At 38.4% G+C, this 27,814-nt stretch overlaps 1 protein-coding gene across 4 annotated transcripts; it reads right to left on the bottom strand.

The window, feature by feature from the left end:
• Positions 1-74: 74 nt before the first annotated feature.
• On the bottom strand, positions 75-25,487 carry LOC112308904 (myosin-1). Of its 4 annotated transcripts, XM_024565194.4 has the most exons (40): positions 25,461-25,487; positions 25,181-25,211; positions 23,364-23,607; positions 23,119-23,262; positions 22,852-23,008; positions 21,823-21,850; positions 20,941-21,055; positions 20,757-20,849; positions 20,560-20,623; positions 19,804-19,902; positions 19,612-19,715; positions 19,302-19,440; positions 18,968-19,086; positions 18,730-18,879; positions 16,680-16,850; positions 16,246-16,558; positions 16,079-16,149; positions 14,549-14,636; positions 14,349-14,466; positions 13,942-14,065; positions 13,718-13,854; positions 13,365-13,620; positions 11,019-11,261; positions 10,531-10,707; positions 9,568-9,713; positions 9,398-9,488; positions 8,924-9,313; positions 8,245-8,371; positions 6,555-6,673; positions 6,215-6,411; positions 4,710-4,893; positions 4,273-4,438; positions 4,059-4,183; positions 3,358-3,666; positions 3,068-3,271; positions 2,628-2,753; positions 2,371-2,541; positions 2,013-2,117; positions 1,795-1,890; positions 75-951 (listed from the first exon to the last, which is right to left on the bottom strand). In XM_024565194.4, exons 3-40 carry the CDS (start codon positions 23,565-23,567, stop codon positions 799-801), a joined length of 5,823 nt encoding a protein of 1,940 aa, XP_024420962.2. In that variant the 5' UTR covers positions 23,568-23,607; positions 25,181-25,211; positions 25,461-25,487; the 3' UTR covers positions 75-798. The 4 variants fall into 4 exon arrangements, with proteins under 4 accessions (XP_024420962.2, XP_053766680.1, XP_053766682.1 ...); XM_053910705.1 differs by lacking the exon at positions 25,461-25,487 and having other exon boundaries at positions 25,181-25,432; XM_053910707.1 differs by lacking the exon at positions 25,461-25,487 and having other exon boundaries at positions 23,364-23,603; positions 25,181-25,432.
• Between the last annotated feature and the right edge of the window lie 2,327 nt (positions 25,488-27,814).

The following is a 27,814-nucleotide window of genomic DNA, read 5'->3' as shown; positions in this document are numbered from 1 at the left end:
TCTCTTTGTATCAGAAGTACTGTGGGGAAGCCTTGTGAAAGATGCAGAAGCTTCTAAAGAGAGAGAAGAACAAATACTGAAAATATGTTTATTCTTAACTCTTGTTTACCATTCTAATGTAATAACAAGGGAAGAGGCTCAGTAAAACAAACAACTAAGCATCTGTAGGTAACAAAAAACTAAGAACCTCATATTTAAAAAGGACCAGAAAAATCTATAGAACATATTTCCTCCTTAAGAGATTCTAATCTCAACTTAATAGTTCATATCTTAATAGTTCATAATAGGGGAGAGTTTGCATTTTAAATATTTTTAAGTGTCTAACCAAAATTGTTTACTTTTTCTTTCATTTTATGTTGGTAATTAGTGTTTCACTATGTTTTTACTCAGCCTTGGTATCAAGACTGTTAACTTCATTAACAGAAATCTGCTTTTCTGATGACTAGCTACGGTTTTGCTAAGAGGGGTTTAACAAATCCTCTATGTTCTGTATGACTAAGGCCTCCCTCTAGGCATCCCCGGCGCATGTATGGTTTAGCACACTGACTAACTGGGACTGACCTGGCTGCTCCTCTCACCTTTTATTTTTGCTGACTAAATCCTTCTCTGTAAGATAGAAGCAAAATGTTTTTTCTTCATTTAATGCATAAAAAGGTAAGTTGACCCAGTGGGGGAAAAAGAGACACAAATTCTTTGCAAATAAATTTTTTATCTGCAAAAACTGTAAGTACAAAACAGAGTGACAAAGATTTTCACATTGTGTGCATTTCTTTGGTCACCTTTCAGCATTTGGATGAATTATTCTTCACTTATGATTTTTGTGTGAACCTCGCGGCTCTTCACCCGCAGCTTGTTGACCTGGGACTCGGCGATGTCAGCCCGCTCCTCGGCCTCCTCCAGCTCATGCTGGAGCTTGCGGAACTTGGAGAGGTTGACGTTGGATTGTTCCTCCTGAGAATGAATGGAAATGCATTTTGGACCAAATAAAGTTCAGAATTTCTAGTTTGTTAGGTCAATGGGTCTGGAATTCCTGTTTTCTTCTTGCAATGCTGGTATGTTCTTCGCTTAGTTCTTTTTAGTAATATGCCATCCACCTGTTTACTCAAACCATTACTTAACAAATTACCTTTGATTTTCTTTCTCTCATCTCCCAAGTGCAACCCTTTAGCATATCTTATAGTTTCTACTTCCAAAGTATCTCTACTTCCTTCTGTATGGTCCACTACTATCCTAATCTAAGCTATGGGACCACCTAGAGAGTCTCCTACAATATTTTGCTGCACCAACCTATGTTACCCAACAATCATTCTCCACATGGTAGCCAGAATACTCTTTTTAATATATATACACATGTGTACATATACATATATGTGTATATATATTAAATATGTATATATTGACGGACCTGACAGAAAAACATCTTGTGGCTTCCCAGTGTTCCATTGCACTTAGAATAAAAGCCAGACTTCTTATTATGACCTAGAATACCCTGTGTTGCTCCTCCTGCCCAGCTCTTCAGCTCCATCTCTTCTGCAGTCTCCCTTGTTCAGCTTCTTGAACCAGACTCCTTTCCATTCAAAAGCTTTGCATTTTGCTTTTCCCTATCCCTAGAACATTTTCCCCTGGCTCATCAAGTGGTTGGTTTCTTCTCATTCTTCAGACCTTCACTGAACCATTTCTCTTTAATCTTCCCTCTTTTTACCCTTTTTATTCTTTCATCCCTTTAACCAAATTGGCTTGGACATATCTGAGAACTGGAGGCTGCCCAATCCCCCCTCGGGATTCTGTACTCACCGCTTCCTCAGCTTGTCTCTTGTAAGCTTTCACCTTTGCTTGCAGTTTATCCACCAGATCCTGGAGCCGTAGTACATTCTTACGGTCTTCCTCAGTCTGAAATAATATTTTAAAGAATAAGTTTCTTGAAAGTACAAATATCATCATATTTTGTTTTACATTTGGTTTCTAATCCTTTGCAGACTGGGGTGAAAACATAGATGGGCCATTTTCCTTACCTGGTAAGTGAGTTCCTTTACTCTTCTTTCATGTTTGCGTAGACCCTTGACAGTTTCAACATTGCGCTTCTGTTCACTTTCAACTTCGGCTTCAAGTTCACGTACCTGCAAAAAGATGGGCATTTTACAGACATCTATTATGATCCATTCACTGAATTTCTGCTCTTCATATGGCCTGTAGTATTTCTTTTACTCTGCTTTATATGTAGTTTTTGATGCCCTAGCCTAATCTCCCCACTAATAAGCTTTTGGCAACAAGGAATGTCTCTCATTCACTGCTGCATTATGTAGTAGAGGTATTCAAAGATCATGTGTTGCATTGGAATGAGATGGAAAATATGCTAATCAGAAGACCCACCCTGGCCTCCAGTTTCTGGATCTGCTTCTTCCCACCCTTCAGGGCCAGCTGCTCAGCCTCATCCAGACGGTGCTGCAGGTCCTTCACTGTCTGCTCCAGGTTCTTCTTCATCCGCTCCAGGTGGGCACTGGTGTCCTGCTCCTTCTTCAGTTCCTCAGCCATCATGGCTGCCTAATTAGCAAATAAATCAAGAAAATAAGGAAAGGTGGTAATGGCAGGTAGCACGCATATGTTAGTAAAACAAATGCTCATCTTACATCAGTGATGGCCTTCTTGGCCTTCTCTTCTGCATTGCGAGCTTCCTGGACAATGTCCTCCATCTCTCCCTGGATTTGGGAAATGTCTGTCTCCAGTTTCTTCTTGGTGTTGATCAGGCTGGTGTTCTTGTTAAAATATCACATTTAGAAATATTAAGTACATGAAAGCAAAATTACAATGCCTGCTGTTCAATGACATCACAAACTAATTAATTAATTAACTGATTAGCACCTCAGTTGACAATGTATTTTTAAAAGGCAATCAACTCTGAATGTCAAAATTCAAATAAGCAAAAACATTGTTAATGCAAAATATTAAATATTTTAACTTTATCCTCCATGAAACATTATGAATAAATTTTTGGATAGTACTAAGACATGAGCAAGAATTTGATACTCCTTCCTCTATTTTTCACTATTCTCTTATCCTATCTACTCACCTGGGTGTGCAGCAGCTGGACACGCTCACTGGCATCCAGCAGCTCCTGCTCTGCAACTTTCCTGCTCCTCTCCGTCTGCTCCAGAGTGGCCCGCAGCTCCTCGATCTCAGCCTGAAGCAGGTTGGCTCTGCGTTCAACCATGGCCAGCTGCTCCTTCAGGTCCTCCTGGCCCCGGAGAGCATCATCCAGGTGGATCTGTGTGTCCTGTGGCATGAATGATCATTGAGACATCTTGTTCTCAGGGCTTCAGTCACCACAGTGCCCTAGGACCAACTCCTGAACTCTTTTACCTTGAGAATGCCTTGGGTGTTCCTGTAGTTCCTCAGGGCCTCAGCAGCCATGCGGTTGGCATGGTTCAGCTGGATTTCCATTTCATTCAGATCTCCTTCCATCTTCTTCTTGATCCTGATGGCATCATTCCTGCTCCTGATCTCAGCATCCAGCGTGCTCTGCATTGATTCCACGACTCTAATATGGTTCCTCTTCAGCTGGTCAATTTCCTCATCCTTTTCAGCAATTTTCCTGTCAATTTCAGACTTGACTTGGTTCAGCTCCAGCTGGATGCGCAGGATCTTTCCCTCTTCATGTTCAAGTGATGCCTTAATGACAGCAACAGGTGACATTAGCAGGGAATGAAAGTGTATAGTATTCTTGCAACAGGAATTAGTTCTTAGTTTTGTGCCGCCATAACACATTGTTATTCCATTGTTATAGAAATTTCTACAACATGTTATTGTTGGTTTTGTATACTTCTGTCTCCCCAGCTAGATAGTGCCTTTGAAGGCAAGGCCTTTAATTCATCTTTGTTTTCTCAGTGTCTAGCAGTCTGTCTGACATACAATTCTGTTAGTTGTATATATGGTCAATTTCTCATCCCCATACTTGTATGCAGAGTACAAACTATTTGTCTTTTCTCTTGATTCACCAATTCTTGCATGCGATAGACCCTAATTTTTCTCAAAATTGTTTTCAAGTGTACAATAATATCTACCTCTGCCTCCTCTAAAGCAGCTTGAAGTTCAGACTTTTCTTGCTCAATTTGCTTCTTTATTTTTTCCAGTTCATGAATACGTTTTCCTCCTTCTGCAATCTGCTCAGTGAGATCAGAAATCTCCTCTGTTGGTGAACAAAAATATATAAATTTGTTCAGTGAGGAAAAGCATTCCTTTACCTCTTTTGTTAAAGAAAAGGTAAAATGTACTCACGTTGCAAATTCTTATTTTCCCGCTTCAAGGTTTCAAGTTGGTCTAAGGATTCCTCATAAGCATTCTTAATCTTGAACAGCTCTGTGCTGAGGGAGCGAGACTCCTTTTGGGAAGCTTCGAGTTCAGCATGAGTTTCTTCATACTTCTGTTTCCATTCTGCCAGGACCTGAGGGGCAAGGAATAGTCAAGAAATTTAGTGGAGAAAGTTTGATATAATGAAACCATTTATTCTAGTAACTCTCAAACAGAGTTGAGATGTCTGGGATTGAAAAAATATTATGAATGAGAACAGTAAAAATCACAGGAACCTTCCACCCCATCAGTGAGACAAGAGCTACTGAGACTACCCCTCAGATGGTTGGAATAAGGCACACTGAGTAGCAGGCTATCTTTAATCATATGTTGGATGCTGAGGCAGAAACTTCTTCAGAAATTACCTTATCAAAGTTCCTCTGCTTTTTGTCCAGGGCTGCGCAGGCAGCGTTAGATCTCTCCACATCGAGCATGAGGTCCTCAACCTCATTCTGGAGCCGCTGCTTTGTCTTCTCAAGGGAGGCACACTTGGCATTCACGGCTTCTACATGCTCCTCAGCATCCTGCAGCCGCTGGGCCAGCTTCTTCCTGAGAAGTGAATTAGGGACAATAGAAGTGAATAGTCATCAGAGGAACTGAATAATCAGAGTGGGTATAAGAGAGTGATTTCCACAGTCAGACTCCATAATACTTTGCTTTTCAAACTTGTTTTCCAGGTATAGTTCTGTATTAACTCATTCCTACTCTCCCACCAACCAAATACTGAAAACAACCCAAATTTAGATATCACTGTACTTCATAGTCTGGCTTTAAGGCAATCATGATCAGCCTAAGCCAACATTTTACCCTTCAGAGTAGCTGGTTCAGGCCTTCTTTAGAGAATGTTAACATCTACCTTGAATTACTGTTATATATTGTTTTCTCCACTGAATTTTGATCTCCAGAGAGTAGAGTCTGTATTTTGCTAATCTTCGTGTATTCTTGTAGGCTGTCATACATATTATTTACTCAGGTGTTATCTTAATTGAATTCAAATAAAGTATACTTGATTTTGTCTAATTGTCTAATTATATCTCTTATTTTCATAGCTTTTCATAAATCCTTTAGTAAAAAGCTTTCCAAAATCTACATAAATTTTTCTCTGAGAGCTCTACTAAGAATCTGTTCTAAGGTATTCACCAAAACACTATAATTCCAGTGATAGGGATGTACCTTAGCCATAGACCAAATGAATAAATCCCTCCTTAAACTTTCTGTTGAATAAGTAGGTCCCTTTCTGTCCAGATTCTCTCTTAACAGTTAAGTCTTGAAGTTTTGATTGCATTGTATATTTAGTCCGTTATAAAACAATTTTATTTTTTATTACAGAATTTTATGTCTATTTTTATTTTATTGTCTGTAACAATATATTTATTCCCCCTCCCTTTTCAGTATAGCCATATTTTCACATCTCAAAAGGAGGAGCTGTACTTTAAAGTCCAATTATTTTTCTCTCACATATCTATCACCTTGGACTGATATTTTTATTAGTTGCTGAGAGAGAGGAGAGGAGAAGCACAAGAAAGTACAATTAATTCTTATTTTATCTACACTTGTATAGATAGAATGATGGCAAAGGTTCCCCCTTTTAAAAACAGACAACTGTGATTGAACAACAATAAAATTTAAAAAAACAACAAAAAAACCAACAATCATTCAGCTTCCTCTTGCCTTATGTCTTTTCTCTTTCTACTCTCTGGCTTAATTTCTTTCTTTAGACAACCTAGAGTATTTTTCTTGCTTAGTTTTATGTTTGTGCATATTTTTCCTAGGTTTTTTTTTTGAGAAGTGGACGCTTGCCCATTTCATAGTGATAGCAGAAGCACTTTGTTAACAGAGATACTTCATTTAAACTAAGTTTAGAACATACTTGGCCTCCTCTAGCTCCTCTGTGCGCTGGATGGCATCTGTCTCATACTTGGTCCTCCACTGGGCAACCTCACTGTTGGCCTTGGACATTGCCCTCTGCAGCTCGGCCTTGGCTTCCTGCTCCTCCTCGTACTGTTCCCGCAGCAGGTCACAGTCATGGCGGGAGGACTGCAGGGCATGGGCCAGAGCACTCTTGGCCTGAGAACATAAAGATTGGTGATTTAATTTTATACATTTAAAGTGCTATCAAGTACCTAAGCTCCTGTAGGTTACCTAAAGAAAATCTGTAGAAGTAAGCAGAAACAAGGATAATAGCAAAAACAATAACAAGTAGGGCTTACCTTTATCTCCTCTTCAAGCTGCCGTTTCAGTTCCTCAATCTGTTGTGTGAATGCTTGTTTGCCCCTTGAGAGTTGGGAAACTAAAGAGTCCTTTTCATCTAGCTGGCGTGAATATTCACCTATAAGGACCAAAATTCAGAAAATGCAACTTTACTTTGGAAATCAAAGCTCTAAATTAAAAATGGAGCAGGGAAAGAGAGCTGAGTCAAAACATGATGGAGATCATGGATTACAGCAAACCACCAACATCCACTTCAATCCTGACAAGAAAAATATATGTAAAACTGAGAAGTATGGAAAATGTTGAGGCAGTTTATGTGCTATGAACAACACAAAGATTTGGGGAGGTATTTAAGATTATTTGATTACCTTAGAAACTGTTAAGAAATGTGAAAAGAAATATAAGTCAAACCAACAAAACATTGTCTAAGGCAATAGTGTACTAGTTTACCTTTCTTTGAAAGTTGATTGAAACAATTATTCTGTAGAAAATAGGAGACTTTGAGCAATTCCCTCTGTAAGTAGAAGTGATGTTCAAAAGAGAATTGTGGAATCATTTTTATATTAAGAAATGATCAAGTATTCTTCCACTCCCCCAAGGTGTTGATTTATGGGATAACTAATCAGTTCATAAAGTAAATGGCATTTAAATTGATCTCTAATTCTTTAAGCATTATAATTCAGAAAATACATTATATTAAATATAGAGAAAAACTTTTCAACACCATTTCAGAGATAAGATTACCTGGAAGCCTAATCTCTAACATTTCATAAGAACCACAACTTACTTTTTCTATATACCACTAAATTACTAGGTGCAAACATGTATTGAGGAAGAAAAACTACAAGGAGTATTTTGATTTTTTTACAATGCCATTTTTTTTCGTAAAGCATACTTACCATTTATTTGTATGACAGTAATAAAAACCTTACTTTGTGCTGTGTTCTAGAAAGAACAATATTTGAATAATCATGAAAGAGTAAAGTGGTTCCAACACTTTGATTTGCCTATTGATTTAATAGTTCAGATGACCCATGAACAATTTCCATCATGCTACTTCTCCCTAGGGGATGTAGAACTCTGGTCGAAAGGTGGACAAGTTGATAGGGGGAGGAATGAATGCAGAGACTCTCCACTTTGGATATTCAAAATGCTAAAAACCTCACTTGAGGGCTCCTGGGCTGGGTTGTGATCCTGGATATTTCCCTACTTCACTATGGTAGCTACCAGCAAGTGGAAAAACTTCAGGAAAATGACTGGAGTAAGCATTCTTAGACAAGTCATTTTATCACTACCATAATTTGTCATCTTTAAAATGGCAATAACATTATATAGGCTATTAAGAACTGAAGTAATAAATAACTTGTAGAAGCATTTGGAAAGTGAAAATATATATTGTGAGAATATACTTTTTACTTAATAACTTTTTGATTAGTCAAATCTGCTTTAAAGTGTTTAAAAAACAAACGAACAACCCCCCCCATCTCTTTATTATAAAAAACAAACAAAAGTAAAACAAAACAAAAAGAAAGAAAGCTGTTCATGTTCATGGTCATTATTGTGTTCATATGAGTGGACACCTTAAGGAAGGTAATATGTGATCTCAAATACGTGAATGCAGAATTTTTCAACAAATTGAGCATCCAAGGTAAATTTGTCATTCAAGGTCAACACTGGTAAGTGGCCCACCTGCTTCCGTCTGCAGGCGAGCTCTCTGAGCTGTCAGGTCATTGATCAGCCGCTGCTGCTCATCTTCCTTCGATTTCAGTTCACTCAGTTGATCTTCTAGTGTGCGGCACATCTTTTCAAGGTTCCCCTGCATTCAAAAGGTGGTAGAAGATACCTCAAACAAGTATTTGGACCATAGAAATTTGTATTAATCCCAAGCATTCCATAGGAGCTTCAATTCTCATTTATTTTGAGAATCAACTATTTTTACAAACAAAAATAACAGGCCTTAGACTATGATAGGAAGTGTAACAAGATACGTAGTCTATTTGTGGATGCCTTTACTCAATTGGCTTATCTTAATATGAGAATAATTTGATTCAGCTCATGAAATTTTTTTGAGAAGCAAATTATGTATTTATGCTTAAAAGAAAAACAAAAAGTTTAATCAAGGTGAAGTGTTTTAAAAATCTCAAAATGTATAGTTGAATTGTTTTTATTTGAAAGAGCTTAAGTTTTCATTACGAATATTCTTTGGATATGGTTCTTCTACCCTAAAGAGTAAGCACTTTATCCTATCACACCCTAGTCACCCCTCCCTCTGACCAGTCTCCTGCCTTGTCCTTCCATAGTCTTCCTCCAGTTGCTAATGATTCTTGAATGCTCACTCACACCTGTGCTACAGAAACCATGACTGTACCTTGGCTTTGGTGACAGTCTCCATGTTACTGCTAAGGTCATCAATCTCCATCTTCATCTCACTCTTCTCCTTCTCCAGTTTCTGCTTGACCCTCTGCAGGTTGTCTATCTGCTCCCCAAGTTCAGCCACACTGTCTGCATGCTTCTTCCTCAGGGTGGCCGCTGTGGCTTCATGCTGCAGGGTGGCCTCCTCCAGGTCCCTGCGCATTTTCTGGAACTCGGCCTCCCTCTTCTTGTTCATCTCAATCTGGGCCGAAGTGGCCCCCCCAGCTTCTTCCAGCCTCTCACTGATCTCCTCCAGTTCCCGGGAGAGGTCAGAGCGCTGCTTCTCTGCTTTGGCCCGAGAGGCCCTCTCTGCCTCAATTTCCTCCTCCAGCTCCTCAATGCGTGCCTGGGAGTGACACACGAACATTAATGTGATTCATGGCAGTTTTGATTCCTGAAGTGCTTACAAAAGGTGGAATTTATGACTTACCTGTAACTCCTTGATCTTCTTCTGCAGCTGCATCCCAAGGGCCTGTTCATCTTCAATCTTGCTTTGCAGATTGCTCATTTCAAACTCCTTCCTGTTAGAAAAGCACTTTATGTAAGGCACAGAAATATTAATATTAATTTCCCCATGACACTTTTGTCCTTGTTGCTTACTTTTTCAGCTTTTCATCAAGTTGCTGTTTGTCATTTTCTACATCCATTGTAGATTCTTGAGCCAATTTTAGGTCTCCCTCCAGTTTCCTCTTTGCTCTTTCTAGATCCATCCGGATTTTCTTTTCTTGCTCCAGAGACCCTTCAAGCTAAAAGTTAATGATCCATGAGTACAGTTCCTGGCATGGTACCACCTTTTGTCCCAGGCTGAACTTGTAAACATTAAACTCATATGTAATCGACAAATTATTTTTATTTTTCTTTGAATTTGACAAATTTGTCCCATCTATTTCATTTTAATTACTGTTTACGTAGTTCAAAAATTCATCATTTAAAAGTTGAAATGTACCTTATTACCACATTTTTACAGTAAACTACTAGGGAGACATCATGTCTTTTCTATCTCCCCACTGGAATTCATTGTGATCAGTGCTTTACCACATGGGATGATGTTACCATAGCAATATTCCCAAACCGTGGCCTTTGTCAAGTCTTCCCTTACTCAGACATTTACAGTGGGTTCTCTACTCAATATCAGGACATGTTTTAAGCCAAATTTATTTTCCACATTTTTTTATTCTAAATCCCTTTAGCCCCTGTGAGAGGAAAACTTATGGATCATTATTGCCTCTTTGCTCTTGTTACGCTTCCCACTTAGAGAACCCTCTCTCTTCTATATCTTCCCATAGCGTCTCTCCTTTCAAGCCCAGCAAAAGACACATTTTGTTTGCACAGTTCTCCCTCCCCCCTAATTCTTTTTACCCAAATTACCCATTACCACTAACTTTCTTTATTGATTTTTTGGACTTATATGTCCATCTTAGTTCTTGTAGCAGGAATAATGTCTTATACCATTTATTCATTGGAAGCTCTTAAAAATATTCATTTCATCATAAGAATGGAAATTCATGCTTAGTTTGTTAAATTATCTACAATTATTTTTTTTTTACATAATGTTAGGCTTACATCATCCACTTGCTGCTCGAGCTTGATTTTGGCTTTGGTCAGGGTATTGACTTTGTCCTCTTCTGCCTGCAGGTCATCCAGGGTCTGCTGATGGGCCTCTTGGAGGGCCTTCTTCTCCTTGGTCAGCTTAGCTATGGTTTCATCCAGGCCTGCCATCTCCTCTGTGAGGTTTTTCACCTTTAGATTTGAAAAAAAGTTGTAGGAATGTTAGTTACATCCTGCCATCTTGATAAAAAAACATGGTACTATTTTAGGACGTCAGCCTGATGGAAAAGGGAAACTGCAAGCTAACCCAGGTGTATGTAGCTGAAAAATATGTGAGGTAAAGGTCAAGATAAATAGGTAGAAATGGTAAAGACTAAATAGATGACATAATTATGATAGTATTTTCCTTTCATATTTAATAATTTTATGATGAACTTTCAATTGAAATACTTCAGGAACAGGCTAGTATTTGTAAATACTCTTAAATGGAGCATGATTTGTACCTTGTTCTCTGTGGCATGTTTCTCCTTTTCAACCTTGGCCAGTGTTAGCTCAAGGTCATCAATGTCTTTCTTCAGTTCTGAACATTCATCCTCCAGTTTCCTCTTCTTGGCTGTCAGCTCAGCATTGATCTCTTCCTCATCCTCAGCTCTCTCAGTCACCTCTTTGATTTTGGCCTCAAGCTGGATCTTGGTTTTGATCAGCTGGTCACATCTTTCCTCTGCATCAGCCAAGCTATCTGCTTCCTGAGAAAGAACAATAGACACATTTATATTTTACTTCTCTGGATATTTTCATATGTCATTAATATTTTGAAACCAAAAGATTAAATTGTGTTTTAAAGCCTTAGGTTAATTTTTATTAGCTTTTTATCATTTAGGAAATATATATTGGACACTTAGACATTGAAGATAAAATAAAGGAGTTTAAGTCATGGTTCCTGCTGAAATTATGACACAATTATATTTAAATGATGGGGTTCAGGGTACACTCTCTCAAAATATGGCACTTTGGCATATTGAAAATCTTAGGCTGAAGGAGTTTGAGAAAATAGCAGAACAAGGAAGGTCGCTCTGATCATATCCCCTCACCATTTTTCCTGAATTAGGTCACAAAACTCCCATGTTAATGGCATCCTCTCCATACTAGGAGGAAAGGAGATATTCTTATTACCAGAGATGGGGAATTGGGGACTGAGGAGTCTGTATAAACCAACCTTATTACACTAACCCTTATCTTTCTAGTTACTTCTTCACCATTAACTACCCTTAGTGTAAACTCCTGTGTCTTTTCAATTCTTTACAAATTTATTTTTTCTTTGTCTGAAAGGTATCAAAGCTTTCTGCTTCTGTCACTACTTCAGGTCTTCTTGTGAAGATTCCCTTTTTTGCATATTTAAATATGCAAAAATTTAATTAAACTTGTATGCTTTTTTTCTTGTTTATCTATCTTTGTCAGTTTAATTTTCAGACCCAGCCAGGGCTAAGGAAAACTTTTCTCTTTTACATTTAATGTGTTGTTATATAATTTCAGTTCAGTCAATTTTATTTAATATTTATTTCCAGAAAAATTTAGTATATGAAAAACAAACACAATTGTTGTATATCTATCAGGTTGCTAAGAGGGAGGGGTAATGTCAGAAAAGTGACTTAAAGGGAAGACATGTCCTACAGTGACAGAGTAGCTGAGAACTAAAGGAAGCACCTGGAAGAAATAAGGGGAACTGAATGAGTTAAAGTTGGTTCTCAGAGAAGTAGTAAGCATGTTTCTTATGAGAAGAGATGGGAGTAGGACTATAATCTTTATGAGAGCAGAGACCATATCTCTTCCTCAGAGTTGTATACCTTGTGTTTGGAACTTCAACAAATATTTATTCAATGGATAGTTGACAGAATAATGTTGAAAAGAGTTCATTCTATACTCAAAGGAGAGGAGTATGCTTGGATACAGCATGGGTACCTCCTGTAATTATCCTTTGATTTTTGAAGGTATGATGAACCTCTCCTGAATTTAGGAAACCCTGACATATGTAAACTATGAGGAAAGTCAGAAGGCCAATCTAGGTTATGATTCATCTTCCTTTAAATTTTTTAGTTATGTGTTCTAAACCTTTAGTTCCAATACAGATTCCCTTCTGAATTAAAAAAACAAAACAAAATAAAATTAGAGGATAACCTTTAATGTTTCAGTTGTTGATTTCAGTGGTAGCAACTGAAATTCTCATGTCATTTGGGTCACAAAAATAGGTTAGGCTGTGACGTTTGATGAAGGATTTCTTCCCAAGTCTCTGAATATTTATTGGGACATCAGAACAAGAACATCAACATTATCTGTCATGCTTTGCATAAAAAATGATACTACTTATAGATAGTATTGTCGTTATCCTTGCCATGATCCTATTCTTTCAGGTAATAGAGTGTTTCTACAGAGAGTTCAGAGGGAAGTTGCCAGGGGGGCATAGATATAAAAATTCAGAATATTGGTTTCAAGTTGATGCATTTTCATCACAAAGTCTTTTCCTTCTCCACTGTCAATATTGTTCTTTTTTCACTGCTCCTTTTTGCATTTTTAGTAGGGAGAATCTTAGGCAGCAAAGATCATCTTGTCCTGCCCATATTCTGCCAGGAGAAATAATAGTTGGAAAGGAAAAACACTTCTCAACAGCAAGGGATCCTATCACAGTTCTTTTTAGTAATATTGCAAATGAAATTTTATAGAACATTCTCAGGAGTTGTGAATTAGGAAAGATTGATAGTAAGTCCCTCATTTGGTGGAATCTAGACTCTCCCCTAGAATTGCTTAAATAAAATTTTAGCATCAGATGACAAGAAATGGGTTCTGACACTCACAGCTTGAACCTGGAGTTGTAGGTCATTTTTCTCTTGCATCAGAACAACCATTTTTTCTTCTAGTTCTTTCCTTTTGGCCTCAGCCTTTGCAAGGTTTTCTTTGGTCTTCTCAAATTCTTCTTTCATGTTGGCCATCTCCTTCTCTGTCTCTGCACTCTTGAGGAGGGGCTTGATCTTGAAATACAGCTTCATCCAGGGCCAGTGCTTCACATTCATGAAAGCACGGACATTGTACTGGATGCAGAAGATGGACTCTCTGTGACAATAACAGAAATTTTCAAAGTCAGATTATAACAGGAATCAGAATTTAAAACCATGGCTGGTGGGGTTTAGTAAATTATCCCTACTAATACCTTCTCTCCACCATCTTCTGGTACTCCACTCTTGCCAAGAACCCTCTGCACCTGGCCTGGGTTCGGGTAATCAGCTGGGCCAGCTTGTCATCTCGCATCTCCTCTAGGAGCCCCAGAAGACCAGCCTTGAAAAAGACCTGTGCATGGGCAGAGTTGTAGATCAGAAACTTTACGTCAACTTCAAAGAACAGGAATAACATCAGGCAGACTTTAGAGACTATTACCTTGGTGTGACCAAATTTATACTGGGTGTGGTCAACGTCAATGGACCCAAGGAGCTTCTCAGAAGCCTTCTTACTGTCAATGAATTGTCCTTCAGGGATGGCACTTGCATTTAATACCTTGTATCTGTTTAACAAATAAGTTATATAGCTGGTGTCATGAACAAGAAGTCTCTCTGCCTTACTATAGAAACAACATAGTTGTTGGGTAGTCTAACAAACATAAGAAATCATATCTATCATTTTATTCTCTGTATATTCAAAGGGTGTCAAACTTTTGGTATGTCAACACAGAGTCAGTTCAATTTGTTTCTCTTTAATTTTAATAGAAGGAATAAATGTTTTTCTGTTGAAAAATTAAAGTAAATAAAAAGAATCTCTTAAAATAATTTGTAGTGAAAAAGTCTGACCTCTGTTTGAAGTCTGCATAAAGGATTCTGCTTGGGAATCCTTTCCTACAGATGCGGATGCCTTCCAGCACGCCGTTACACCTCAGCTGGTGCAAGACAAGTTCATGCTCCATGGCCCCTAAAAGGAAGAATACACAAGTCTCATTCCATGGTCTAAAGCAAACACACTGAATCTTGTCCAGATAGCAGAACTATCTTACCAGGTGTTTTGGTTTCATTGGGGATGATGCATCGTACAAAGTGAGGGTGAGTGCTCCTCAGGTTGGTCATCAGCTTATTCAGATTTTCCTGTGGAACCATATGAATATTTGTTTTAAAAAATATTTTTATACATTGTTATATACAGGCATAATCATTGTGATCCATGACATTCATTTAATTTTTTAATTATTACTTTTTTAATTTAATAGGTCAATTACTGTTTATATTCAATATTATTCTCTGTTACTTTCAGGTGTACAGATTAATGGTTAGACAATCATATACTTTATAAAGCATTCCCCCTGATACTTCCAGTACTCATCCAGATTTGAATTTGCAAAAAGTTAGCTCTGGAATTTCCACATTTCTAAAATGATCTTCTATTTCCTATTTTTGTGCTATATGTATATTTCTACTAGATGTTGGAGTGTTGTTCACTGCTGTTGAATGGAATAGCATATGTTGTAAATTTAGTAATATACTCATATGGAAATACTCTACCCACACTCTTTTGCCTGGATATGTGGTCTGGTTTTACAAATAATTCAATGTCTTTCTCCAAATCTCCATTTCTTTCTTTTAAAAAACTTTTAAAAAATATATTTATTGATTTTAGAGAGAGAGGGAGAAAGAGAGAAAAACAACAATGTGAGAGAGAAACATCCATTTGTTGCCTCCCATATGCACCTCAACCAGGGATCAAACCTGCAACCTAGTTATGTGCCCTGACTGAGAATCAAACCCCCAACACTTTGGTGTATGGGACGATGGTCCAACCAACTGAGCCACACTGGCCAGGGCTCCATTTCGTTCTTTACCTAACTTTCAGTTGTATCTGCTTCCCTATCACAAGCTTATTCCTTATCATATACTTAGACAGCTGTGTCCTCTTTCTGGTTCCATAGAAAGTGGCCTTATAATGCCTTATTCTTGGGACTGGCAGAAAACTGACAGTTATGTACCAAGTGTGAGATGTTTTCCAAGGAAATCCTGGCTCTTCAGAATAACTAGACCTTCAGTTTTTTACAGATTGGATTGTCAAAAGTAAATTTTCCTTAAAGGAGTATTTCTTATCACATCTGGTTCTTACTCTTTTAGGTCAGCTTCCAGTCCTTATTATTATTCTATACTCAGCCTTTGAGACCTACTCATTTCAGTTCTATGACAATGTACACTTAAGCACTTAACATCATTTGGAGGTTCCCAATATCTCAAGTAAATCTATTCCAATAGAAACTTTTAAGTGTCAAATGAGCTTATCTCCTGGCCCACAAATTGAATTTTACCATCTCATACTGATTTCTATAATTCACTCTCATCCCTCCTGAGGGCTGTGTCTCCTATCTTACACCGAGTATCTCTCCCAAATTACCACAAACCTTGCTGAGATTCAGTTCTACCACTACCTACTGACCTATCTCCTTGAGTCATATCTAGTTCTAGAATCCTTGCAACATTACTTCCCCTTCCCCACACAATAAAGAAAAGCTTAATTTCCTGCATCTAGTTAGAGAAAATGAAATTTGTACCCTGAAGAGAGCAGACACAGTCTGGAAGGAAGAACCCTTCTTCTTGCCGCCTTTCTTTCCACCACCAGCCTCTGAGGAGGACAGAGAAAGGACAAGCAGTCATAGTGCAGGCTTTCTCAGTTTAGGTTTTATACATTCAATAAAAGATGAATTCTATTGAAAATTACCTGCTTCAGCAGCTGCTGCTGCCCCAGAGAAAAGGTAAGCTAAAGTTTTCAGTGATGATTTCTGGTACAGCCCGACCACCGTCTCATTCAGGGGGTCCTTGTTCTTGTCAAGCCAGCCGGCAATGTTGTAGTCCACGGTGCCCGCATAGTGCACCAGTGAGAAGTGGGCCTCAACCTTGCCTTTGGCAGGCTTGGGCTTCTGGAAGTTGTTGGACTTGCCCAGGTGCTGTTCATACAGCTTGTTCTTGAAGGAGGTGTCTGTGGCCTTGGGGAACATGCACTCCTCTTCCAGAATGGAGAAGATGCCCATAGGCTAGAAGCAGACCACACACAAAGTTATAATTTTATTTAAGGATTTTTCTCTGTGCATAGAATTAAGATGCAGAGAATAATTTAGTTGCCACAAAACATGATTTCTGAAATGTAAAACAAACCTTCTCAATGAGTTCAATGCAGGCAGCCAGGTCCATCCCAAAGTCAATGAACTCCCACTCGATGCCTTCCTTCTTGTACTCCTCCTGCTCCAGCACGAACATGTGGTGGTTGAAAAACTGTTGCAGTTTCTCATTGGTGAAGTTGATGCATAGCTGCTCCAGGCTGTTAAACTAAATAAATGGAAAATACAAATTAACATTCATTTTATAATAAAACCTTCTATTTGATAGGGGCTTTTCTTAGTTGGCTAGTGTAACTTCCCTGTTGGAATAGTGTGGCTTTGCCTCGCTTCTAGCAAGACCCCGTCTCCCTCCTGCCTGTTTTGCTGCTGTAGGCTAGAATGTGTCACCACCCTTGTTGGAAGTGTTCCCTAAAGAGGAATGAACAGAGTCTGAATGATGCTTCGCTATGCAGTAAAACAATTATTTGGTTTTCACAATATCTATTTTTGTTAGCTAAAAGTTTCTTAGTAATTTATCTCTTTATGATTATGTTGTATAACTAGCTAGGGTGATACATGTGAGCCACTGTGGTCTGTATGTTATTATTAATAAGAACAATAAAAATTCAACAACTAACATTTGTTGAACATTTCCTATATGCTAGGCATTGTGGTAAGTGCTTGTGTAAATTATTGCATTTAATCCTAACAGCCTCCTGTTTAAGGTGGTACTATTTCCCCATTTCATGGAGGAGGAAACACTATTAGAGAGGTTGTGTAACATGAGCAGGATCCTGCTATTAAGGGTCATGGCAGGGGCTCCAGTGCTTTGACAGCAGAGCCAGTCTTTTTACTTAGTATTAGAACTCGAGATCTGATCTGCTTTATTATTCAGAATGCCTAGGTCCAAAAGCAATTGTGAATGCTTGTTTCTAGGAACAGTGTCACCATACACAGAAGTCAAAGAGATTTTATCTCACAGATGAACCTTGCAAACACTACACTAAATGAAAGAAGCCAGTCATAAAGGACCATGTATTGTATGGTTCCATTTCTATGAAATGCCCAGAAGAGGTGAATCAGTAAAGACAGAAAGAAGATTAGTGGTTATCAAGGGCTGGGGGACAGGGAAGTGAGGAATGACTTAATGGGGAATGGGTTTCTTGTTGGGGAGATGAAAATGTTCTAAAATCAATTGTCATGATGACTGCACATATGTATAAATACATTAAAAATGATTGAGTTAAATAGGCAAACTTTATGGTATGTGAATTACATCTCAATAAATCTGCTTTTAAAAAACTCAAAAGACATTGCAAGTATGCTCTGTTGTTAGGTTTCTTATTTGAAAAAAGAGTGAATTGCTCTTCTTCCAGCTTGGTGCCAGATTATTCCTTTCTTCCCATATGGGCTTGGGACTTTCTGGAACTGCCCTTGCTCTTAAAATTCAGAAAGATCCCTCCAGTGTCTATCAATCAACTCATTGGAAAAGGTGTAGAAATACGACTTGTGGGTCAGACACATCTGTCAGGTAGAGGACTTTGGTACACTGTTTCCTAAGCTATATGGCAGGTATTCCTTCTCAAGCAGATGAATTTGAGTTACTTTACAATGTCACATCCATCCTCTACCCCTGGATATTTCAGAGCAGATAGGAATCTTGGAGTCTTCCTTTGAATTTGTCATTGTTTCCCACACTGTCATCTTTGTCACCCTCATCACCTTCTTTATCATTTACTGAGTACTATATGCTTGGGGTTTGTGCTTTGGGCTTTAAATACAGAACTCTTTTAACTGGCAGAATAGTCCAGAAGTAAGTGTGTTATTTGGAATGCTATGTGATGTACTTATAAATTGTAGTTGAATTAGCCTCGTAAGTGGTCAGATACCATTCACATTATCCAGGTTTAAATAGGTAGGAATTGATAGAGGTGGAGTTTGAGTTCAGGTGTGTCTCATTCCAAAGTTCTTGCTCTTTTATGGGCTTCTGCTCTTCTTTCCCATATCTATTTAGTTTAGAGGACAGCTATTTTCTCAGAGACCTTTACTAATATTGATAGTAGCAGCATGATTTGTAACTTCCTCCTACGAATTTTCTGTTAACTCACGTCAAAGATCTCAAAGCCAGCGATGTCCAAGACCCCAATGAAGTACTGCCTGGGCTGCTTGGTGTCCAGCTGCTGGTTGATGCGGGTGACCATCCACAGGAACATCTTCTCATAGACGGCTTTGGCCAGAGCACCCACAGAGTTGTACACCTTCATGGGCATAGAAATAGTGGTTGGTATTCTTAAAGACCTGTTGTGAGGTTCAGGGTGTCTGTCATTCTTGGAGTCATGCGCTTACCTGTTGTACAGTCTGGCCTTTGGTGACATATTCATTGCCCACCTTGACCCTGGGGTAGCAGAGGGCTTTGAGCAGGTCAGCAGAGTTCAGACCCTGGAGATAGGCTGCCTTGTCAGCAACTGTAGAGACACAATTCAGGTGCCCAACATGACCTACTGTGCACCCCGCATTTCACAGGGGCAGACTGATTAGTGAATCACTTTATAGAAAGTCTGTGTGGGGATGAACTTGTGCATGTTCATCAGAAACTCCACTCTAAAGGTGACGTGAGTTTGGAATGGGCTTTTTTTGCCTAGATTTTCTTATTAAACACAGATGGAGCTTCATTTGGTACCTTCAGTGCCATCTGGCTCAGCTTGCTCCTCACGCTGCTTTTGCTTGAATTTCATGTTCCCATAATGCATTACTGCCCCTGTGAGCTTATAGATGGACACTCTTTCATCAGAAGTGAAGCCCAGGATATCAATGGCACTCTGCCAGGACAAAAGAGAAGTAAAAAAGCTAGGGCCGAAGACACTAATTTATTTAGGAGAATTTATACTATCTCCTTAACCACACACCTATAGCAGATTGCTATTGTCATTCCCAAACATAATGGATTTGTAAAATAAGTGTGTGTGTGTGTGTGTGTGTGTATAACTTACATCTGTAGCCATTAACTCTTCTTGGTCATCAATGCTGGGGACCGTGATCTCCCCTTGACTGACGAAAGCATAGTCATATGGGTTGGTGGTGATCAGGAGCATTTCTGAGCACATAGAATTCAGGGGATACATTTTATATTGGCATATGTTAATAAGACTATTAACCCCTAGCTTGTAAATTCAAGTTCTTACCAATTAGCTCTGGCTTCTTGTTCGACATGATCTGATAAAAAATATGGTAACTTCTTTCTGCCTTTAGCTGGAAAGTAACTCTAGACTTCTCCAGGAGGTCTGCAATGCAAAGTAGATATTGGGTTGTGGGGAAATTGTAAAGTTTCTGAAGTGGTTTTGGCATTTGGGGTCATTGCCTCAATTTTATTGGTCCCCTGAGATTTCAGCTGGATGTTACCATGAGGTACCACACATTACATCGCTACCATGGCAGTTGCTTTTCCATCTCTAAAAAGAAGCTAAAGCATGCTGGCCCAAAGCATATTCATTTCTCTTACAGAAGACCCTTAATGTATGAAATATAATTGACTCTTGATAAGCTCTCTCCCCCTAGGATCTCTTCTCACTTTATAATACAGGGAATACAAAAAGCAAAATTTATCAAGGCTCTAAGAAGTAATCACACTTACTCAACCCAGAGGCAACTCATTTAACCCTAGTGTTAGGGTTTTTTCTTAGAAAAACTTGACATTAATTCTGAAGCTGGAGTGACTCTGACAAGCCCAGCAGCTCCTGGCAGTTGCTACAGATTCATTAGCTCATGACTGACATGGATAAAGCACACTGTGGACTCTGGGTAAGATTGGCATTAACCATGGGCACGTTTGGCAGCAGACTGGTGTTTCACAGGCTCCAGGCTCAGCGGGAGCTGCAAGATGTTCCTCCAAACCATCATTTGTCATCCTTGGATTCCATCTAGGCGGTCCTGTTACTCACATGTTTCAATATCAGCAGAAGCCAGCTTCCCCGTGGTACCAAAGTGGATCCTGATGAATTTACCCTTGCAAGTGAAAAAAATGATGTTATGTACAAAGCTGGGAGCACACAAGAAAGAAGAGATTGAAATAATAACTCAGACATGCTTTCTCTGGCATTTTGGGCTGAGAAAACCCTTCTGTGACCAAGAGACTTACAAAGCGAGAAGAGTTGTCATTCCTCACGGTCTTGGCGTTGCCAAAGGCCTCCAGCAGGGGGTTGGCACTGATGATTTGATCTTCTAGAGTCCCCTGCAAGGACAAGAGCAGTGCTCACATCTGAGGCTCCAGACTTCCTGAGAACCCCGACAGTCTTGGTTCTGACTCTGGCTCTCAGACTCACCTGCATTTTGCCAGAAGTAGCTTCCTCCTTCTTTTTCTCCCCAGTAACTGCAATTGTTGCAAAGTACTGGATGACACGCTTGGTGTTCACAGTCTTCCCTGCACCAGATTCTCCGCTGTCAAATAGGACCAAACATATGTGAGAATTAAGTCATGTGACAAATGAAACTACTTCCACCATCAACATTTACTACCTAAGCATCCATTTTTATATGTCTATGTCAGAGTCTCCTAGATCTTTTTCTTCAGCCTACATATAGCTCTTTACTTCTGTTGCTTATCACTGACAAGACATAGGGAAATTCATTCATTATTCATGTAACACTTATTTCTTCAGTGCTTCAGATATGCCAGGATTCTTTCTAGGTGCTGAGGCCTGGGCTTGAGATGTCCAAAATGTAGCCACTCAGCAACTAGGCAGGAAATTAAGCAATTAGTAAAAAACTATGAAGCAATGCGGTATTCTTCATTTTCTTTAGACCAAAAACATGGCTCAAGTTAGATCTTTGAAGGAATAGACATTCCTCAAGTAGGTCTTAAAAATGAACCAATAGTGAATTCCCAAACCACTTAACCTACAGAAGGCTGCGTGTTGCTCTCTGCCCTGTACCAGATTTTGGCTATGTCCAAGAATGGATTTTATATCTCCTACTCCCTTGTGAGTCCAATGGGACTTTCAAGACTGGACTAGCAAATGTTGTAACTTGCAGCATTGTTATTTTACATTCTGATGAAATCTAAACCCTGTGAGTGAAAACAATATCTAGTTTTAGGCTGATTATGCCATTGCTTTAGTATGTGGACTTTAACTAATTTCGTCTTTTGGTTTTTATTTTCCCAGTGAGAATTAAATACTAATAAGGCTCAGAATAGTAATACATACGTGATTAAGATAGACTGATTCTCCCGATCTGCGGGGGAAAGAAGACAGTGGCCAATCAGCATATATACTAGTTACACAAACAAAACTTTCTATAGTGAAACACTTAGGATATTGAGTATAAATATCATATCCAATGTAGTTTTTAACATATTATTGTAAAGTTATATATCATGTTATTCTTAAGCCTCTGAAGTTGGGGAAGAACAAAATAAAATGTTGTCTTATCTTAAATTCCATAAGCCCACACAGGAAGTATGTCTTTCTGGCTTAAATTAATGAGCAGTATTTTCCAAAGGCAGACACATTCCCTAAGGTTTTGGACTGTAGTTTAGTAGGTTAAAATAGTATTAATCAAGTCAAGGTTGAGATTTGCTTTCTAAGTCGATCAACTGGCCACACACACACCTACGTTTCATGGCCGCAGACTGCAATCTTAACTCTAGTCAGTCTCCCCAAAAGTATGAAATTGAGTCAAAGAAAGAGCAGGTGAAAGAAAGTAATTTAATCAGAATATAATCCTTTTAAAGGGGGAAATAACAACTTCTGCATATATATGCCTGTACCCTCTATACACCATTTCATTCAAAAAAGGATATTATCTGAAATGAGCTCTGATGCCTTAAAGAAATAAAAGTACTTCTAAAATATCTAATTCAAAATCAACTAAAGATTTAGGCACCAAAATGATTGAGCACATTCATTATTTCTACTCAGACAATACAATTCAGTTATTAATCTTACTCTTCTTACTTAAATATATAAAATAAGTTGTGGTTTTCCAAATAGGGAGACTAAAGAAACTTCATAAGGATGAGCAGGAGCATGCTCTGGTAGAGTCACAGAGTTAGAATCAAGAGAACAGAGTTTTAGTCCCCACTTTGACTGTATGTACCTTGCTGTGTTTTAGTAACCTTTTCTGCACAACTAAGGGGTTGGATTAGATTATTTCTAAAGGTATTTTTAGCTTTAACATTTTGTGATTATATAGGTGGTAAAATAATTCATATGAAAGACAGTTGAGCCACTCACCAGTCAGCATGAACTGATAGGCATTGTCAGAGATGGAGAAGATATGGGGCGGGGCCTCCTGGCGCTTTTTGCCTCGGTAGGCGGTCACCACCTCAGGGTTGTACACTGGCAGCCACTTGTAGGGGTTGACGGTGACACAGAACAGGCCTGAGTAGGTCTATAACAAAAAGGAAAAAGGAATATAATTAGTTTATAAAGACCTTAATAATCTGCTATTTTTCAGAAATACTAACTACCTGTATGAGCAGGCCATGAGAATGAACTCACGTAGATCATCCAGGCTGCATAACGCTCTTTGAGGTTGTACAGCACAGCGGGCTCGTGCAGGTGGGTCATCATGGCCATGTCCTCGATCTTGTCATATTTGGGAGGGTTCATGGGGAAGACTTGGTCATCTTTCACAGTTACAGTCTGTCAAGTCAAATAAGAGAAGCCAGATCAAAAAAATGTAGTGTCAACTCACCTAACCCAGAATGAGGCAGGGCCTAATAGTGTCCAGATGTGTTACTCACAGCTCCAGCTTCAGTCTTGGCTGTCACCTTCCCTCCTTCCCTGCTCTGCACTGTCGCCTTCACAAAGGACTCCTTAGGATCCACCACAAAAACTGATGATTTGGCATCAAAGGGCTTGTTCTGTGCCTCGATTCTCTCCTTTTCAGATTTTCGGAGGTAAGGAGCAGCCTCCCCAAAAACTGCCATCTCAGAGTCGGAACTCATGGCTGCGGGTTATTGATGGCAGCCCAGTCGAAGACTCTGCCTGGCAGAAGAAGAAAAGATATTATAGAAATTCAGAAAGTGAACCATTAGATTTACATTGAAAAAAATAAAACTTTACATAATTTTCTAATTACTTTGTTGTCTAAAACTAATTCAGAATAATTATTGAATGTAAACTGTAATTAAAAAATTTAAAAAATAATAAAATTAAAATTAAAAAAGAAAAATGAAACATTCTTTAGTCACGGACCAGTTCAGTGCTTAGCCCTGCACTGAGTGTGCCCACGTCCCTGGCTCGGCTGGAGGCGAAATGTCAGTGCCCCTGTTCTGAGCCAGTGCTGACAGATACTTCATCATGCATTTGGAAAGAGACTATTGTAACCTGGCTCAACTACTGTATGGTATTGTAGCTGCTTTCTGAGTTTCATTTGTTATGTATATTAACTTGTATAACTGCTTGTTATGGGCTTATACATAACACAAGGCTAAGAAGATGACAGGAGTTCTCCATCTCTCACTAATTGTTCTTATCTTCCAGTTGGATTATGAGTGCCTTGCAGGCAGGGGCCATTTTTCCCTGTATGGCGTCGTTCACACCTCTTGGAACACAGGTTAGATACAGCCAATAAGCTCAAAACTGGCTTTGTGAATAAAAATAACAATAGAAATTTGTTGCTAAAGTTACAGGAACTATTTTGTATGTGGTAAAAATCTTTTCGTCATAAATTTGGATTTTCAAAGACTACCTAATAAAGGAAAGCAAAAATGTGAGGGCTTTGTTTTATTTAAATATATTCTATTATTCACCAATTTCTCTAGTTTTTGTATTGTAATTTTGACAAATGCAGCTTTTTCACCTGTCTTTAGTATTTCTCAAAGACTTAACATGTTTTACCTATTTTCTTGCTATATTACTAATATTATAAAAAACTCAAAATTTTTTTCAAGAGTCATCTTTTGACACTTTAATTTCATTAATCCTGTCAATTATGATTATAAGTAATAATAAACTTATCTTTTCCAGAAAAACTTAAACTTAAAGCACTTGGGCAAACCTCCACATTTTCCACTCAGATGACAGTGATTAGAGTGACACAATTACAGTGCTTTGTCTTGCTGAAAGTGCTCATAATCATTTTCCATATCACTCTTTTTAAAATTTCCATTTTATGATTGTGAAACAACATTCAGCTTTAAGTCAGTTTTCAAAGCAAAGATTCAATCCATTTAGACAGCATCTCAAGTGGTTTTTTTGTTATATATTGCTGAGTAAAAGCTATAGTATAGGGAATTTACATTTTCTCTACAAATTAATAACACTGAAATGTTGTATTGTGTGTTGTAATTCAATTATTTAAAAGGCAAACTGCAATGTTGCAAATAGCAAAATATGTATGAAACTCCTGAAGGCTCTGAAAAAGCATTTTCACATTTGACAAAGGACATAACTGCATAAGAACCAGTTTCTAACATCCCCTTCAGAATTTTTCAAGGGAAGCATGATCAGCCATGAAATTGAAATGCATTTATTTTCTAATCCCCTGAGCACTCTCCAAGCCACTGCGGAGGATTTCTCATGCCTTGCAAGGAATGAGAAAAAGTCAGTCTCTTACCTTAGAGCTGTAACTTTGAAGCAGGTCAGAACTGTAAGAAAAGGGACAAATTTCTTCTGAATTAAATTCTAACAATTCCCAATAATAGCATGCATAATTCTTAACTGAGAACCAGGAAATGACTGGGAACACTGACACATCTAATTAAAATTGCTCTGGAGTAAGTTGGTGCCTCATGGCAGGGCTGCCAGGGACGATGGGAGCCAGGATGTGTGGCATGCATGAAGACAGCCAGACATCCCTTACCGCCCCTCAGACAGAGCCCTGTCCTCACGCTTACCTTGAAGCTTTATGAGGAAAGACAAGTCATACTCATTCCAAGGGTACTTTTATAGGGTCAAATATGGAAAACACGTAGCCTCCTCCTCTTTCTTAAAACATATTTGGCAAAACATGTTTTTGGCAATGAAGGTCTCCAAGCATTAATTCCCTTCATATTAAAGATGTTTGGATATAATTAGAAATATTTCCTCTCACATTGGGTTAAGTATATGAATCAATCTCCTATAAATAATTTGAGTCGTTGGCAATCTGAAAGTGATCTGCCTTTGGAATAATGTAAGGTGATTTTTCAAAGGCAGCTCTGTTCTGCAATCCCTGGACTTTGTTGCCTGCTGCTCTTCTGTTTCACTGAGTCAACTATGTCAGCTGCCCGACAATTGTAGGCATTATACTCGGGAAGGAAGTTTCTGATTTTTAACAGAGTCATGAAAAGATTGTTTGCTCTTCCCGAGAATGCATAGTTTGTTTTTGTTTTTGCAATTTATTGTGCTTTTTAAAGAATGTTTGGAAATTGAATTTTAAAATTTGCTCCATGAAGAGAGTTGCTTTTGTTTTCCCTAGTCGGTTGCCTCTGATTCATTGTCACAAAATACCACTCCCAGTTCAGACTTGCTCCAAGATGGGATTGTCTCTACGAGCTGAGATATCCTGCTTCTCTTGTTTTTTTTTTTTTTTGTTATTGTTGTTTGCTTGTTTTGTTTTGTTTTTAGTGAAAGTTGCTTGTGAAATCATGTTTCTTCTCTGAAACTCGGCATAGGAAAATATTAGAAAACATGGATTTTCTCTCTCTAAAAATGCAGCAACTATGACTTTTCTTCCCATCAGCTACCCATCGTATATACTTCACATTTTGCTTACAAACTATCTGAAAATTGTTTTCTATTCTAATTTTTGATTAAAAGAAAATTTGCTTTATTGTTTCTGTGGACTTGCATCTCTCTATGTCAACATTGTCTGGAACTGATGCCGACTTTGCTTAACATACCCTGTTTTGCAATCATCCCTGTGTTATTGTACTTGTATTTCAATCGATTAAATGGTAATATGTTGCCTTAAGCAGATATCTGGAGATACTGGTTGTGATGGTCACATGATAATGTTACTGTGAGACCATGTAATTCATATCTCTCATCTTACTAATAATGCAACTGAAATCCAAAGAATAGAAGAGAATCTTCATAAATGACATAGTAATCTAGATCCTGGTCACCTGGAGTAATTTAAAGCCATCAGAAGGGGTCTTAAAGGAGACATTCTTCTGAGATGGGCGTCCCTAGCCCACTCTTAACCTGCTTTGTTACCACAGGTACATCATTTTATTTATTACATGTCCATTTTCTTTATTGGGCATCTGGAAAATGTGGGAAATGGTTCTCTGGAAGAGAAATCATTTTCATAATGCTGTCAATAGGATTTGGTGAGAATTGTATGAGACTTTTGACATGCCCTGGATAGATTTTCATTTTCGGTCATTATTGCCATGTTATGAGACACATAAGCATTTACAGGTGATGTGGGAACAAAATGAAAGAGGAGTCAATGCAGTGAGAAGGGCAATTCCACACCCTTCCTCAGGCCAGTGACACTGTGAAACCTAAATACCTGTTAAACTGCTCCTACAGTCCAATTTAAGTTATTGTTTCACAGTGCCATTTAAACCAATGTAACCTTGCTCCCTATTCAGATGGATAGTTACCTTTCAGGGGTGTCCAACCTTTTGGCATTTCTGGGCCACACTAGAAGTTGAAGAGTCATTGTGGCCACACATTAAATACATTGCAACACATATTCACACAAAAAAATCTCATAATGTTTAAATAAATTTACAATTTTGTGTTGGGCCGCTTTCATAGCCATCCTGGGGTGCATGAGGCCCATGAGCCACAGGTTGCACACTCTTGCTTTAGCTTTTCCTTTATGAATCCAAGAAGGTCATATTTTTGGCTGTGGATCTTAACTGAATCCAGCTGAAAAATCATTCCTTTAGGAAAACTCTGAACAATTGAGAATGCTACCGTATCTGGTTTTTGCACCAAACTCATATTCCTCATTATGTGTGTTGAATATATATAATCTATTTTGAGGTTCATATTTTAATGATTATAGAGGAGGCCAAAAAGTCTGGAAACATAGGCTAATAGCTTATTGATATTATATTATAATATATAGAATAATATTCTCTTTGTATCCAAACTTCATAGCCACCCTATAACTTGCATAGGGAGGTCACATCTCACTCTTTCATGTCATACTCATAACCCAATGCATGTGTTAATAGCACATGCTGATTAATGATGAGAACCTCATATGCTAATAATAATACTTGGGATTTGTACTCTTGATAACAGTTAT

The sequence above is a fragment of the Desmodus rotundus genome, chromosome 9 (assembly GCF_022682495.2).
Source record: "Desmodus rotundus isolate HL8 chromosome 9, HLdesRot8A.1, whole genome shotgun sequence".
NCBI classification, from domain to species: domain Eukaryota; kingdom Metazoa; phylum Chordata; class Mammalia; order Chiroptera; family Phyllostomidae; genus Desmodus; species Desmodus rotundus.
Note: the sequence above shows the minus strand (reverse complement) of the source record. Positions and strands in the feature narration are given on the sequence as shown.

Excerpts from the sequence above, each read along its gene's own strand:
- LOC112308904 (XM_024565194.4), bottom strand. The coding sequence starts at position 23,567 with ATGAGTTCCGACTCTGAGATGGCAGTTTTTGGGGAGGCTGCTCCTTAC. Across the intron at positions 9,314-9,397 it reads AGAAGATCAAGGAGTTACAG|GCACGCATTGAGGAGCTGGA; the intron begins GTAAGTCATAAA and ends TGTCACTCCCAG. Across the intron at positions 4,439-4,709 it reads AGCAGAGGAACTTTGATAAG|GTCCTGGCAGAATGGAAACA; the intron begins GTAATTTCTGAA and ends CTTGCCCCTCAG.